This window comes from Anguilla anguilla, chromosome 9 (genome assembly GCF_013347855.1).
Source record: "Anguilla anguilla isolate fAngAng1 chromosome 9, fAngAng1.pri, whole genome shotgun sequence".
Taxonomy (NCBI): Eukaryota; Metazoa; Chordata; class Actinopteri; order Anguilliformes; family Anguillidae; genus Anguilla; species Anguilla anguilla.
Window position 1 is genome coordinate 11,900,265 of NC_049209.1, and position 15,875 is coordinate 11,916,139.

At 38.2% G+C, this 15,875-nt stretch overlaps 1 protein-coding gene across 1 annotated transcript in view; it reads right to left on the reverse strand.

Moving 5' to 3' along the window:
• eda (ectodysplasin A) overlaps window positions 1–10,875 on the reverse strand; it is a 57,201-nt gene extending 46,326 nt beyond the window's left edge. Inside the window, exon 1 of the mRNA XM_035434464.1 lies at window positions 10,414–10,875. Coding sequence (XP_035290355.1) covers window positions 10,414–10,725 — 312 coding nt within the window. The 5' untranslated portion in view covers window positions 10,726–10,875. The remainder of the gene's footprint in view (window positions 1–10,413) is intronic.
• Between the last annotated feature and the right edge of the window lie 5,000 nt (window positions 10,876–15,875).

A 15,875-nucleotide genomic window follows, 5' to 3' on the forward strand; every position in this document is an offset into this window, starting at 1 on the left:
ATTTAAAAGCTGACGTTAGATGTAAAAGTGCCTCAGGGATGTTGCATTAAACTTTAAGATATGCATAAAATATTTTTTTCATGACATCACCCTTTGAAATGTACACATACATGCTGGAATGTGGATGTTTGAATGTGTTCAGACAGAAAGTGCATATGTAAAATTGTCTTTGTCAGCAAAATTCTCTCTGAAGAAAAGACTGGCCTGGGAATGCTTGTGTTTGGATTCTATTGGCAAGTGGCCACCGTATAAATGCAGGTTTTAAAGATGTGATTCCAACAATTCTGTATACTTGCAGAGGTAAGTAGCTGAAAAGCCACATCTTGCTTTGAGCGGCACACAGCCAAACACTGAACAGCCATCCAGTTCCCCATGCCGAGTTTTCTATTTGAACCTTGAGACTGAGGCTGTGGAGCACCTGTCAGCAATCTGGCAAATACATTTTTCCACCTGCTACCTCGGTTATTTTTTCTCTTTTTCCCCACTGTTTTGTCTGTTCCCCCTTCTGCTCGCCCTGCCCTTCCTCCTGGCACAGATTCTGTGACTTGTGGCTTTTAACAATTCCAATTTGGGACAACCAGAATACCACATGAAACGCGTTCCGTAAAACTCGGCTCCACATCTGTCTCACAGCTACAGTGATGGCTGGCTTATGCCTTTTCCCCATTTTCAAAGTCACCAAATACAGCAAATTTTCTAAAATGTTCATGGAACTTCTCAAAAGCAAATCATTTCTCCATTCCGTCACAGTGGTTTCTGCCATCAACCTTGGTTCTCAAAATATCAGTGTAGTTTCTAAGTTACATATGACTGCTTCTCTCTGATCATTTAACGGATAGAACCTGTTCAGCTGCAATCACATTATATTAAGCTAAATCATCTGACAAAAAATGTAATAAAAACAACCTGGCACATATAATCTCATTTCAGATTTAGCATATGTGGAGAAACCAGCCCAAAACAATGCAATGCTATGAAGGGATAATCAAATGGGAAACAAAATGATTCCCTTAAATCTTGGGTTTTCAACTGGGGTCCGCAGACCCCTGGAGGTCCTTCAAGGTACTGTAGGGGTTCCCTGGCCAGACTTGATATGCAATGACTAAATATAGATTTGGATATTTTAAAAATATAACCCTTAACTTATAATGGGGGTCTGCTGGATCAGCAAAGATTGAAAACCCATGCCATAAATCACTATTAGTAGAATAAGTAGAGTATAATTACCAAATAACCCATGTGGTTTATTTTACAGTAAATTATAAAACTAAATAAAACAGTTAAAAAACATTTGCATATGTGCAAAACAAATTTAATTAATTTCATAAATTCATTAAAAAATATATATATATATTGGTTTTACTGACACTAGCCATTTGTGTATATACTCTGTCAGCACCAGAGATGTTAAAACAGAATTTTAATTCCCATTGTGGAAAATGCCTGAATTCTCTGCTCGTGCCAGTTGTCCGAGCTAGTGTACAGCTCACTGAAGGATTGCAGAGAAGATAAATGATGACCAGTAATAGCTTAACATGTTATTTAAAATAAATTCTGCTTTTCAGAATGTCACATTACTCATTAGTATAAATGTCAGATTCCTCAAATATATTTATATCTGGTCTCTGCATTTTTTCACTAACCTCAGTCAGAAAGTGAACCATCCCCTTATCGGATTATTGCACTGAATTTTGATTAATCCAACACAAATGTCAAAATAATAGTGATGGATTCATTTTGAATCCGTCAAAAATCATATCGCATTTTATAACTGGCATAACTGTCTCGTGATGCGTTTACACCTTAGGCTCTACTTACAGAGGAAAAGGGAGATGGATTACAGTAGACTGTAAATTTCTTTGAGTTTGAGCTGTGATAGTGGAAAGGATGCAGATACCATATACAAAACTAAGGGCCAAAAAAATATATTGCCCCAAATACTCTGCTGAAAAAGAATGAGGAATGTGGATATGTGCTATTAGAAACAATAATTAGATTGATTGAAATTAAACTGTTTATTTTAATCCAGTTAAAAAATTTTTTTATTTTTTTATTTTTTTTAAACACAGTTTGGAAGCCTGGCAGGCCTTCCATCACAAATGACGAATTAGAACATTCCTTGCCTTAGTTTTTGTTTGGTGGTGTTTCATTTCAAGATCTTATAGGTTGCGTGACAAACACAAAATATAATTTTGTATGATGCTGTCACGGCAGCATTTGCGAGGCTCAAACTCTTGTTGAAACATATTTGTAACACGATAAGAGAGGCTGACATGGATGAAAGAAAAGAATGTTGTCATTTCCAAGGACACCTCTTTGTTAAACTAAATTACAATGCAATGCTGATTTCAGGTACAGACAGAGGTGTACGCAATGTAATGGCAAAGGATGTTTTGACTTGCAAGCAGACCACAATGTTAAGGGGGGGAAAGAAAAGAAAAGAAAAAAAAAAAAAAACACATTGAGACTTGAACAGAAGCAAAATTCAGATTTACAAGGAAAAAACTTGATGGATGGATGCTGATTTAGCACACCGATAAAACTACAGATCCATCCAGCCAATTGTGGAAATTTCTGAAATTTCCTCAAAACATATAGAAACAAATCATTAACCACAGATAATATCATATGAAGAACAAATCATTTGCCAAGCTGACATATATACATAAAACATAAAATCTCCCCTTAACCACGTATAAATGTTTTTAAATTCCAAGACTGACCAGAGAGCCAACAGATGTCCAGAAAAAAATGAGAACATCTGAGACTTGGCCCCCTCACATGTTCTGCTCTAATTAGTGATACACTAAAATACATTAAAACAACGGTGCAGATCGGTTGTGCAGTGCACCTCAGAGCCAGTTTGGTAGAAGTATGCTTTATGCCACCTTGGGTACTGCTGTTGTGAAAGAGAATTACCCCATCAGAAGAGTCTTATGCCATTCCCTTCTCATTTCAAAGACCGAAGCTTGTTTATGATAACACAAGAATTACATCTAGGCCTATATGCAGTGATTATACAGGCTATATAAATTCACTGAGCACAGACCAAAAACTGTACCAGCTGTAGTTATATACTTCAGAACAAAGCCCAAAGGACAGCAGAGGATTGGAGAGGAGAATCACTTTTTAACTATATACATTGCCACTTCAAAGGCTTTCTTCAACTAATAGTAGTCCTATGATGTACAGATCATTTCAAATGTTAAGCTGGCTTGTCTGCAACAGATAACCGAAGAGTAAAAGAGAATCAAGCAAGTGTATTTATGAAACTCCCTTGCAATTTCAAGAGTTTGATGAATTGATTATGTTACAACTAAGCAAACAAATAACATTTGTAAAAAAAGAAGCCAAGAAGCTTTGTTTGATGGGTTCATCACTGCAACTTTGGATTCAGTGATGAGCCTGGTATGATGATTCTCTAAGAATGATTTATAAACTGTTAAGAGTAACTGTATAGCTCAATGTCCATCTAACAATGAAAATAAAAAAAGATGCCCTTTGGATCAGTAGTGTCTTCAGAAACTCACAATGCTATTTCTATACACTATGCATATTTTTGGAAAACCAGATTTCTTAGATTAGATCAGATTTTTGGTAAACATTGTAGAAATTAGATTTATAAACACTGAACATACTGTACAGTCTCAAACCTTTCCATAAAACCAGTTGTTGCAATAAAATATACCACTGAGACCAAGAAACCACACACAAAAATAAAGGTTATTGTGTGTTTTGGACTACGTTGCTTCACATAGAACCAAAGTACCAAGCTCAAAAACTTTTGTTCCAAATCACATAGTGATCATGCCATCAATGAAATCCCATAAAAAGCCACAGATTTTCTTCAAACATAGCAGTATACCCCAGAGGTGTAATTGCGTAAATTCCAGATTGCACAGCATTGATTAAATAAAAAAACACCAAACATGGGTGTCTCACTAAAGCATGAGTAATTTTATAAAAATATTAACACTTGTGGTTAAAGATTAGATACAATCCTTTATTATAAATTAGGAAAAAACAAGATCGCCATCACAGTTATTCCATCCTGACCTCACTAGTTGAGAGTTCACCTGAGAAAGCCAAAGGATAATTGCTTGATGTTGTTCAATGCTGATGTTATCAAATGTCAAAAACCGTGATTGGCCTAAAATTACTTTTAGGAACACTAATGTTTCATCAAAGATCTGCCAACATCACCAGTGACAAATGACATGAAAAACAATATGGGTATACACAAGTAATTTCATTCAATTATGCAATGCCCCAAGTCTGTTCATTATAGCCTGGGAGCCAGACCACGGATTGTATTTGCAGTATTATGTAAATACTCAATATGATATAGCTATTCTCCCCCTCATTGAAACTCATTGTAAACACCCAAGTACACAAGTAATGTACACAATCAAAGTGATCATATGAGGCACTCTCCCAAAAATGTCTTGCCAGAAAAAACAGAGTTATGACAGAAAAACAATGGGGAATCTAACCAGCAAAAATATACCCACTTTATAACTGGTGTAATAAATCAACAAGCTCAAAGGACCAAGTCCACACTATAGGCATTTCTAGTTCACTTGCAATGAGGTTAAAAGTACTGATACAAGGCTATGGTCAGTATACTGTTGCTTCACCTTGTATCAGAAGACAATATCAGAATTCATTAATTTATGTTTAAATGTATATGAAAAATCACTGCACTGTAAATCTTTACAGGCAACCTGAAAGCAATACAAATATTATGAACAATTAAACACATGGGCTGAAATGATAGGTAGGAAAATATAATTGATTAATTTAAATGGATGCCATGTAAATGCTATGTAAAAAGTTGTGAAGGTTGCTCTGGTTAAGAGCATCTGCTAAATGCCTGTAATGTAATGTAATGTTATTCCAGTGCAGTTGTTTGTATTACAAACCGGCACAGATGGCAAATATACAGATGGCCATCCGGTCCACCAAATAAGCAAAACGGTCCATTTATCACACAACTGCACATCGCAACTTTGTCTGTGGTCTCAGTGCCACTTCCTGTTATTTTGCCTACATTATGTGACAATGCACATGCAACGCCTGACTAAAAACGAAGTTATCAGAAGTCATTGTCATTGTATTGTTGTTCACAGCTAGTCTATTTCATGGCTAGATTTACCTAGGGTGGAAAAAAAATGACAAGGCAAAACACGTTATGCTTTAAGTGCATTTTCAGCTGCGAGTAATGCACCAGCTAACTGACATGTTCAAGCTGTCTTGAAAGGCAGTGTAATCAGTCTGAAGGTCAGGTTCCTAAAGAGGGTTGGCATCGGTGTCACGCAACAGACATTTAGCTAAGTTTTCCGACTTAGTGTCAGACCTGTGCATGTGGAGACGGCACCATGTGAACATAAAGTGCCATTTTAGATCCAGTAGAAGCTTTCCCTTAGGAATTGGTATATAGATTTAACAGCGCAACAACAATAATCAATTACAGTAACATGAACCCGCATATCCATTTGCCACAAGACTTCAACATGTCATAACAAAGGCAAGGTAGCACCAGATTAGTTATCCCATGTCACAGATAAAATACATGATATGCTATAGAATACATATTAGTGCTCATATTAAAAAGAGTGGGAACCATACCAAAATTCCACATTTTGGTTCATTTGCATTTCAACACACATGCTCAAAACACTTGTTTTTTGTTTTTCTTTTGCACATTTCTGCTTGTTTTGAGACTGAAATATTAATGTAATGCTTTTCTGTCATCAATTCTATACAAATTTTTAATCTGTATGTCAGCGTCATAACCAGTGTAACAAAAACCATCCTACACAATGGGAAACCATTATGTGACAGATCCTTATGAGAATGTTCATGAGAAACATGCATTGGACAAAGCCCTCAGCATACCAGCCTGGTACATTGCCTTCCTGACAGAGGAGCTACTGTAAATGGTACACAATGGCACCTAATGTAAAGAATTTCAAATTCAGCCCATTTGTTTACTAATCAAACCCATGTTTTCTAATTCATATATTTATTTTCAATGGGCATGGACTGCACAACAGGTGAAATCCCAGCTATATTTGGTGGAAAAGTGAGTTTTCTAGCCAACTAAGATGAAGCCAAGCTACAGTATATCCAGGTCAAACCTGAGCTATATTGTGGTTAACCAAGGGCCCGTATTACGAAGCAGGATTACTGAGTTAGCTGGATAACCAGTTCATGTTCCACATTTGAGAGGGTTCCAGTTTTACGCAATGCAGTTACCCTGCTAACTTCATCATCCTGCTTCGTTGATACAGGCCCTGAGTTTGTTTATGTCAAAACGTGTCTCAACGTAAATTTCCACCCAATATACATTCTATAGCCACTACACCCACTAGATTTTGGCTTTTGCTCACTAGGTGTGTGCAGGATCTAAAAAACGTAATTAAGTATACCTACTGCAGTCTATTATTGGCTCAGGGCCTTTAAAAACTGCTTATTTACTTATATATTTTTACATTTATGCCTGTATATCTTCCCCTCCTGGACCTCAATTCTCACTATAAATAAATACACATATATACCAGATGATATTTGCAATATTTACTTCATTGGAGAAATGACTAAATATTGAAATGCCTTCTAACTCAGATGAGAAGGTTGACCAAAACATCACAGGAAATTGGTTTTAAAGTAAGAATTCTGTTCAAGCTATTAAACAGCAAATTCTGTTTCACATTTCGCAGAAAGCAAATTCCTTTGGAGAAGCAATAAAGCATAAGGTATATCACAAATGTATGACACTGCAATGTTCAAGGTGGATCAAGGTAGTCCACAAATCAGCAGACTAATGGACCTTTTCCACTGGGTTCACAATGCAGGAACTATCCACAACAGGGTCTACATGGTTCCTGTACTGTGTTCATTTTTGTTTTCCCACCACACCTTGTGAAAACGTAGGCAAAGTAGGAGGACGTGACAGAAAAAATTGCCTCTGAATGACGTCCACCAACCAGACACTGATTATAGCTTGCACGTTATTGCTGGTCCATGATGTTTTCTGGTTTTGTTTTTCCATTCCAATTTTTCCCTTTGTTTGAGGACTTGCAAGCTCCCTAGCTACTGCTAAATGTTTTTCTGTTGCCCGTATTTTAGCTCTTGGCCTGCTTGGCGATTCTTGCAAATATTGCTTTTGGCCAATTGGCAATGTTCAGTACCGCAAGCTCCACTCCAATAGTTTGTGGACCCTAACCCTCACCATTGAACAGTATTACCTCGCAAGCATGGACTAAAAAGGGGGATAGGATGCCCCAGGAACCAAAATCGCCCAAGTTCCTGGAGATGGAAAACCGAATGTTCCTGAGTTCTGGAAAAGGTTACTCTAGTGGAAAAGGGTCATAAGCCATTTTGTGATTAAGGCATCCCACATTGCTCTGAGATACATGTGGCAGCGCATTAACAACATCTCAGTTATTACAGTCCACCTTTGGAATAAACTAAGCTTGGGTTTGGTTTCCCCCCTTCTTTTGTTTTTTACACTAATGACATTATGTTTTTTCTTTCTCAGACCATCATTCTAAACCCTTCCTTTCACAACTCTCCACCCTAAACACCGCATAAGTAAACCGGAGGTTTGCTGAAATGTCTCAATTGCCTTTTCAATGGCCTGGCAAGCATGCACACCCCAAATGGGCCCAAATAAACTTGAATTATGGAGCGATCCCACAGGCTTCTATTGAATGCTCTGAACAGCAGCTTCCATTAACCTGTGTGTGTTCCTCCGCCATCTTCGTTTTAATGGAGTCGAGCATTATAGTGCCGTCACACAATAGAGCCATTAAGGTAATTTCCTGTCATAGATCAAATTCCTGAACAGAGCATACGATTTGATTTAATTTCAATAGCGAGGGTTGGTGCCGGATTATTGCGCGGTTGCTGCTATGCTAGTCAGGAGTTTCACACTGTTTCTGGAAGCCTGCCACAATACCCTAGGAAGTTCTAATCATTTATTTACTCACTTCACCAAGCTAGTTTACTTAGTCTTAATCCTTAAACTCAACCGCAGCATTTACAAATTTCCACAAACAATGGTCTGATTTTTATTAAGCCCCAAAGATGAGTTTCATTTGCTCACACCCCCCTTGCTGCTAGTTCCATCTTTAGGTGGTCCACGGAAATAATGGTAACTTAAATCTCGGACAGCAAGCTTGACAAAATTACACTAAGCACCCTGAAAGTCTTCCTGCATTTGTTAAGAAGGTCAGAGGCTATGATGTGGTGTCTTGTGTCGCTCCAATAACAGGACTGCAGCAAAACACTAAAACTTCTGCATCCCATCTGATTGCAGTACCAATGAAGCCCAGATGGATTTTTCTTCTCTTTTTTTTTTGCATTTCCTTTTTTGTTCTTTCTAATTTGCACATAATTGAAATGCATTGTCTATTTGTCTTACTAGGAAAAGGACGCCCACGCTTACGTGAATAAATCTATTAGACTGCAGATGTTCCGCATACATCCTTTTCCTCTCCTTTCACCCATAAGACCACAAATTGTGGCAAACTGGTTCATTTCCTGCAGCAAGCTCACAGTCTGAAGGTTCACAGGATAGCGAGAAAGAAGACCATGCTTCTGAATGGGTTCCAGTAACAACCCAAAATGGCTTAGTTTTTTTTTTGTTGTTTCTACTTCCATTTGAAACCAACCCAGAAAAGACTATATGATAAAGGAGGGAAAAGTCTAAGTGACTTGTCAATACTTAAAGGAGAGAGCTGAATCTGTGAGAATCCTGTAAGACTGGCATGTTTCTGTCTCAAGTTCAGCTGTTTGCCCGTCTCAACATGCAACACTGGGTCACTTGAACCCTTCACAGGAAACACAACATATTTGTTCCCTAGGTCTAAGCAGTTTTTTTCCCCCTCAAAAACTTCATGAAGCCATCAAAATGTCTTGGACTCGCACTGAATTGCAGTCAGGGATTCTAACCGTACAAGTGCTCTATATTACTGACCTGAGCAAAGTGCAATATTTATAAAATGCATCATTAAAAATACTGTTCCTCAGAATTTCTTCAGGTGACTAGAATGTGACCAGTTTATCATGCATCAATGACTGAGATTATATCAATAAAAAAAAAATACCTACCTTACAATCTGCAGAAGATTTAATAACATTGCATAAAATAAAATCAACTTCTTAGGAACCAATGCCTCCTTTTAAAACAGTTGTAAAAGGTGCAGAAGAAGTAATTGGGCAGTATAACCATTTCCAGTCACAGACTGAACTGTCTCTGATCAGCCTCTTCAGAACAACATACCATTCACTCAGGCACAAAAACAGTGACTGGCCAAACAATTAGTGCTGCATGTAAATACATGTTTTGTTAAAGTAACTTAACACACCCTATGTACACACTGGACCCTTTTTTTCTCTCAGGTAAACTGATAACATGATTAACCAATGCAGTGCTTTAAATCTTTAGAAATGGAACATGGCAGAAAAACGAAAATGTATAATGTAGAAGATACAAGGAATAGCTCATGAATGTGTCTAATGAAATACTTTTCATGCAAACATATATATATATATTTTTTTTTTGCACTCTACCTCAATAATTTGACTCCGTTTCTTTTATTTATATTATAGGTTTGTATGTAAGGATTAAGTGCATATCACCAAGTTTTTCTGTGCACGTTAAAAAGCACACTACTACCACCTTTAAACCTCATATCGCACACTGCCTTCTTAAGTGCACCACTCCATAATTCAGGACCGGATACTGGTAACATGAATCATTTAAATACAATCGCGAGTCATTTCTCACAATATTCCTTCATGGAATGACCACATGATTTCGGAAATCTATAACTCCAACAGAAACACTGACTGACAATGACAGTAAAACCTCAGGCTTCTCAAAGCCATAAACGTCCCTGGTAACTCTTTGACCCCCGTCGGGCGGTTCGTGGCAGTCCAGCTACTAGAGTATAATCTGGTAGCCCTCTCTAGAACCATTGGGCTACGAAATTAAACGTTTTCATAAATAATAAATCACTGCAAATGTCGGATCACATATAAAATGTAGGTGCCAATGAACAGTTCAATCTAGCCAAAACATAATCATTTTATTTGGTTAATTGTATGCCTAGGCTACAGTTAATTATATGCGCATGATACAGCAATTTATTCGTATCACGTTAAATATCGTATAAAATAAACACGCATTTGACCATTAGTCCACGACAACTAACAACATCGACACAATAACCAAAACCAATAATATGCAATAGCCTAATATAACTGTGCCTGAATAGCAAAGCGTTTTCTTATTATTTTTTTTTACTTGTAACGTTTTCACTCGAAACAGACAGGCTGTAAACATTTCTTTGAAATGATTAGGGTATAGGCTACTGCTACTTTGCAAAAGTCACTTTCAGTTACCTCTTGTTCCATTGCAGGGTAGCTGATGTCCAAAATCTGGAATTCGGGGGAAATCAGCTCACTGAGAGCAGTTGCACCCGGCGTTAGAATTTCATCCCGGTTTTTCTGTAAAATCTCGCGTTTTACTTCAGATCTGAGGTCCAAATAGCAGAATAATGTAATAAAATGCAAAGAGAGGGATAACACGAAGAATCCAAGGAATATCTTACAATTGTTACACTGTTTCCTGCACGTGCAGGTTGAAGGAAGTTCGGGTTTCAATGCTTTCTCCTCTAGAAGTACATTTTTTTTCGAGAAGCCTTTAGATGCCATTGTAAACAGTGTCAGGTGTTGCTATTTTAGCATAATCACTTATTTTCTAGGGTCTGATCCACAAATGACCAGTAACTTCGACCAACGGACCAACATGAAAAAGGGCACTCTTTATCTTCTATCTGATCAGAATAAACGATACAGCTTGCAACCCGGTAAATCACCACTTGCAGGGCAGATTTGTGGGAACCTCCTCCTTTACTCTGATTGGATACTGCATGTGTTGGGTTAACCAAATTAAATCCTATCAGTCCCGCGGACAGAGCACCCAGATGATTATATGGGAACTAAATGGAAAATGTATTGTAATAATAAGCGGAAGAGCACCAGGTTTAAGTAAAGTTATGGTTGGGTTTTTCATAGTTCTGAAGAAATAGGCTACTCCATGACTACTTCAGGAGTTTCATTTCTGATGTGGCCACCACGTGAAGATGAAATAACCTTCTGGTTGTCGGAACATTATCCTACTGCTTCGGTCAGATGGCATGTAAGCACGATTTGCAGACTTAGTTAAGTGGCGCCCACAGGTGTATTTTCGCAGAAATTATTTCCTACTGTAGATACATAATAAAAATGACACAACTCAACAAAAACGTTTTCAAAAGTTGCATGCACAAATTGTGCTCTATATATACACTTGATAAAATCAGCCTGCATGCCGAATGATTTATTTAAAGACTATAGTATGATACAGCAAACGCATTGACCCATATGTCTGACAAAAAGTGCACCATAACAATTGCAATAATACCACGTTTCCTACAGTACATATGTTCATCTAACTTGGCCCTGTGCTTCTTCAGCCTGCCATCTCAAGAGGCTAGGGAATGTGGTCTGAAGCATTATATGTCAATATGTGAAATTGTGGCTACTGTAGACCTGTTGATCAAAGTTTTGATGGATTGCTGATGGAGACATAAGTGCATGTTTTAAAGTTATACAATATTTGTTTCAGGAAACATATCTTTACTTTCACCTGTTATATAGCTAATATGAACATTATTCTTGTGTTAAATTATGACAAATACCTGTGAATGTTTCAAATCCCCAACCGATAGATAATGTACTATAGTCCTGATGGATGTGACACACAGTTGTGGCAGGTGGACTTCAGGGTGAAAATAATCTGTGGCTAGTTGCATGCCTGGAAGAACGTATTAGTGTGCTGCCTCCCAAATTAATAGAGGACATTGGCCTGCTGACACAGCTGTGCAGCTATGACTGTCTGATGCCAATAATAACAGCAATGCCATTTTTAAATGTAATTTGAACAGAGACAAAGTGAGGTGGAGCAATGGATTGTGGGTTTTGTAGGAATTTTAGATATATTCATGAGATATGCATACGAATGTCATCCTAATCCCCAGGGTTACAGCGAATGGTGTGATGCAAATTTTAATTTAAAACTGAAATTTAGATATTTTTAAATAGCCAAGTAGAAATGTGTCTTCAACATCAACAAGGTAATTATGCAGCATGCAAAGTTAGTTCAGGCTTTGAAGAACAGTCCTTCAATAAAATAATGGTATACCAGCTGTTGTACAAAATAGGTTTTCATGTACCACTTCTGCAAATAATTTATTTAGTCTTGGTGCTCCACCCTATTTTGCTGTCTTGACATTGTGTGAAATACTAGATTCTATCAGTAAAAAAAATTACTGAGGAAATTTCGAGCACTAAAGCAATTTTATTTTGGGACTGAGTGTTAACCCAGGCAAACAGGGCAATGACATAAAAAGTTACAGAACAAAATCAGAACATTAAAATGAAATAGTGCAGCTAAAGCTCATGAACAGTGTGGGGTCATTCCAATAACTTGTTTTCAGTCCATGTATGTCTTCCTCGTGTTCTTTCTTTGCTCCTAAGCTCCACCCAACAGAGGACATGAGAAGGAGATGCAAGGATGAGATGCGAGGACAGAGGAATTGAGGCAACATGAATTAGGCAAATGGAATATCCTTGCTCAGTGAAGAATCAGTTTGAAGCAACATAAATTACAAACATAGCAGTCTGGTAGACATGGAGAGGTGGATCCACAGGTGATACTTCCACAAAGGCTGCACCCTCCTTTATGTATCCTCACTGAAGCATCCTCCAGAAGCCTCCTCATTCCTCTAAGGACCATTTAATGGACCTTAATCCACCTCAAGGTCACATGAGGATTGAGGAGACGAAGATGGAAAAAATAAGCGATTGAAATGAACCTAATGAATACTCATAATAAAACATGTGACTATTTTTCACACTACAAGCCGCCCAACACACTCCAGAAGACGTAATGCTGGCTAAGGAAGATGCTTATTGATAGCAGGTACACTAGGGCTCTAGTGACTAGTAAGGACCTTGGGGACACTGATGATTACAAGTAATCATCAGTGTCATCTAGCTAGTGGGCAGCTAGGGGACTCTGATGATAACAGGTAAACTATAGGTAAGCAGCCAGGGGACACTGATGGCAACAGGTAAACTATAGGCCCCTGGAGAGCATTAGGGGACACTGATGATAACAGGTAACTTATAGGGCCCTGGAGAGCTGCTAGGGGACACTGTTGATAACAGGTAAACTATAGGGCCCTGGTGAGCAGCTAGGGGACACTGATGATAACAGGTAACTATAGGGCCCTGGAGAGCAGCTAGGGGGCACTGATGCAGCAGTAACTGAACCTTACTGAATGTAGCCCATTCTGCACCATTGGAATGAAACTAATCACTCCACAGCCATGAATAATCCTGATGATTGATGGCTAATTGCATCGTTAGGACTAGGCTTGAAGCCTCTGCTTTGCCATCAGGAGTGCAAAATATTATTTGTTTTATGTAATATTACTTTTAAGTTAAAAATTTTTTTTGTGATCATCAGAACTCTTTATTTTTTATTTTAAAACAGATATTTTGTGATTTGTATTTATGCTTCTATACACACATCGTCCATATTCATTTTTAACTAAATTAGCACATATTGATTAAATTAGCACACCAAGACACATGAGTGGCCAATATGTTTATAATAATAATGAGCTCACACGTGAACACATTGTTTCTGTGTAATTGAATGTTTTCTCAAGTCATGTTCATGATTTCACTTTCCAAATGTCCCTGATTCTTCCATTTCTTTTATGACTAACTAGTTACATGCTATCTGAGATCATGTCTCTAGCTGAAGAAATACCAACACTTTTAACACCATATGGGACTTTACATCTTTAAAACATCTGAATGAAAAGCATTAAAGCATGATGCTGACACATGTAGCTCAATATGTTTGCATGTGGTCTGTTCTGTCACTTAAAAGAAAGAGACATATGTGAATCATATGTCAAATAACTTAATGATACACAAATACACACAATGAAGATCTCTTTACAGGCAAATAAATTTCACAGGACTCTCACCATAAATGATGATCGTAACTCCTGACAGAGACTTGCTCTATCGCATGTAATGTCATAAGAGGCGTGTAATTTTATTGTTGATGTATTTGAACCATGTGTGCCATTCAGACACATGGGCCAAGTTGTTTGGACTCTGAGAAATCCATTATCTATCTTCAAATTATGACACTGAATGAGGATTGCTGACTTTTCAAAATAGCTGATGTGCTGTGACTCAGAACTTTCAGTCAAGGCATAATAATGTTTCATCTCCAATATATTGTACTGAGCCAATATTATGGACCTTTCTTTTAAACTCTATGGGGAGGTTGCAGCAGTATGCTCTATTTGAAACTAGCCACATACCTTCCACTATGAAATTTATCATATTTTTAAGAAAGTACCCAACAGGGAATACATACCACAAGACATACTATTTTTGTGTGTGTATATATGTTTATTATTTCAATAGCTGCACACTTGAATTTAACACAAACAGATGCCCACTAAGATCACATTAAGTGCCACTTGCTGAATGATCACACTGTCTGAGTGACTGAAACTGTAACCCCACACTTTAAGAAGTCATCTCTCTCAGATACTGAAGCCTCACAACTGTTGTATGTCAATTGCATGCTGATAAAGATATACTCTTCCAAAGTGAGATGATTCTGGATTGCAGCACGAGACCTCTTGGAGGGGGGTGGGGGGTGGGGGTGAGAGAAGAAGCCATGGCCACTTTTTCGTTCACATGTGCTGAGCCATTCCTCCGTAGTCCTCAAAGTGTCAAGCTTCCTTTGAAACAGCGGGATCTGTCAGCACTTGGCACAGCTCACTCCTGTCTGTGCATCTGTCACAAGGCTGGGAGACTTTAATATCACGGAATGTGTTCAGGGATAAATTGGAAAAGTATGATTAAAATAGAGGGGACTAATAATTTCCTCATGTTTCTTAAAGAAATAAATAAAAAATAAAAAAAAACTTTTATGGTTTGCCCGTCTGAACCCCCACTTCTGAGGCATTCCCTAAGAGGCTCCTGGCACACACATTGGCAGCCCATTGTCTGCTCCACACTCTTGTGGCCTTAATTATCCAATTGGATAAGCACCGCAAACAAACCAGCGGTGATAACGATCACATTTATGTGCACATATTTATGTTGTTTCCTTCTCTCTGGGAGTGGTAGCTGGTTTACTACTCAGGGCCGCTCCGGCCAACATGCTGCTCTCTTGGCTGTCACCATCTGGCTGAGAGAGGCGTGTGTTTGTTTGTGCGTCCTCAGTGGCCCAATGGGCTCATTAAAACCAGCACAACCAGGGCCAGCCCCTCCTACCGTGTCCAGCTTGAGGGAAAAATGTTTTCCCAAACCGTTACTTTCTAAGAGTATCTGGACAGCACGTTATTCACGGCACTGACTCCCTCCCTGTCTGCCAGCCAAGCTGAATATACGACCAGATGAATCAGCTTTGTGTCCTGCTTCCTGCCAAACAGGCTTTGGCTTTAGGGTTAGGTTTAGAGAAAACTCGCAAAACCCCATTTACCCAACTGCTGCATTACCTGCTTTGTAAAAACACTTACAATATACTCTGGGATGCCAATCCCGGTTTTGGGCTGGAATGACCGGTTTTCAAATCATTTGCCCATTTGAAAAATTGATTGAAATCGGATCGGTAATTTGTAATGAATTCCTTCCGAGTCCATTGTTACAATTTTTTAAATACAGCTATGTTACATAGCCTAGGTATGTGCTTCCTCTGTAACATTAATTGAAAATGAGCA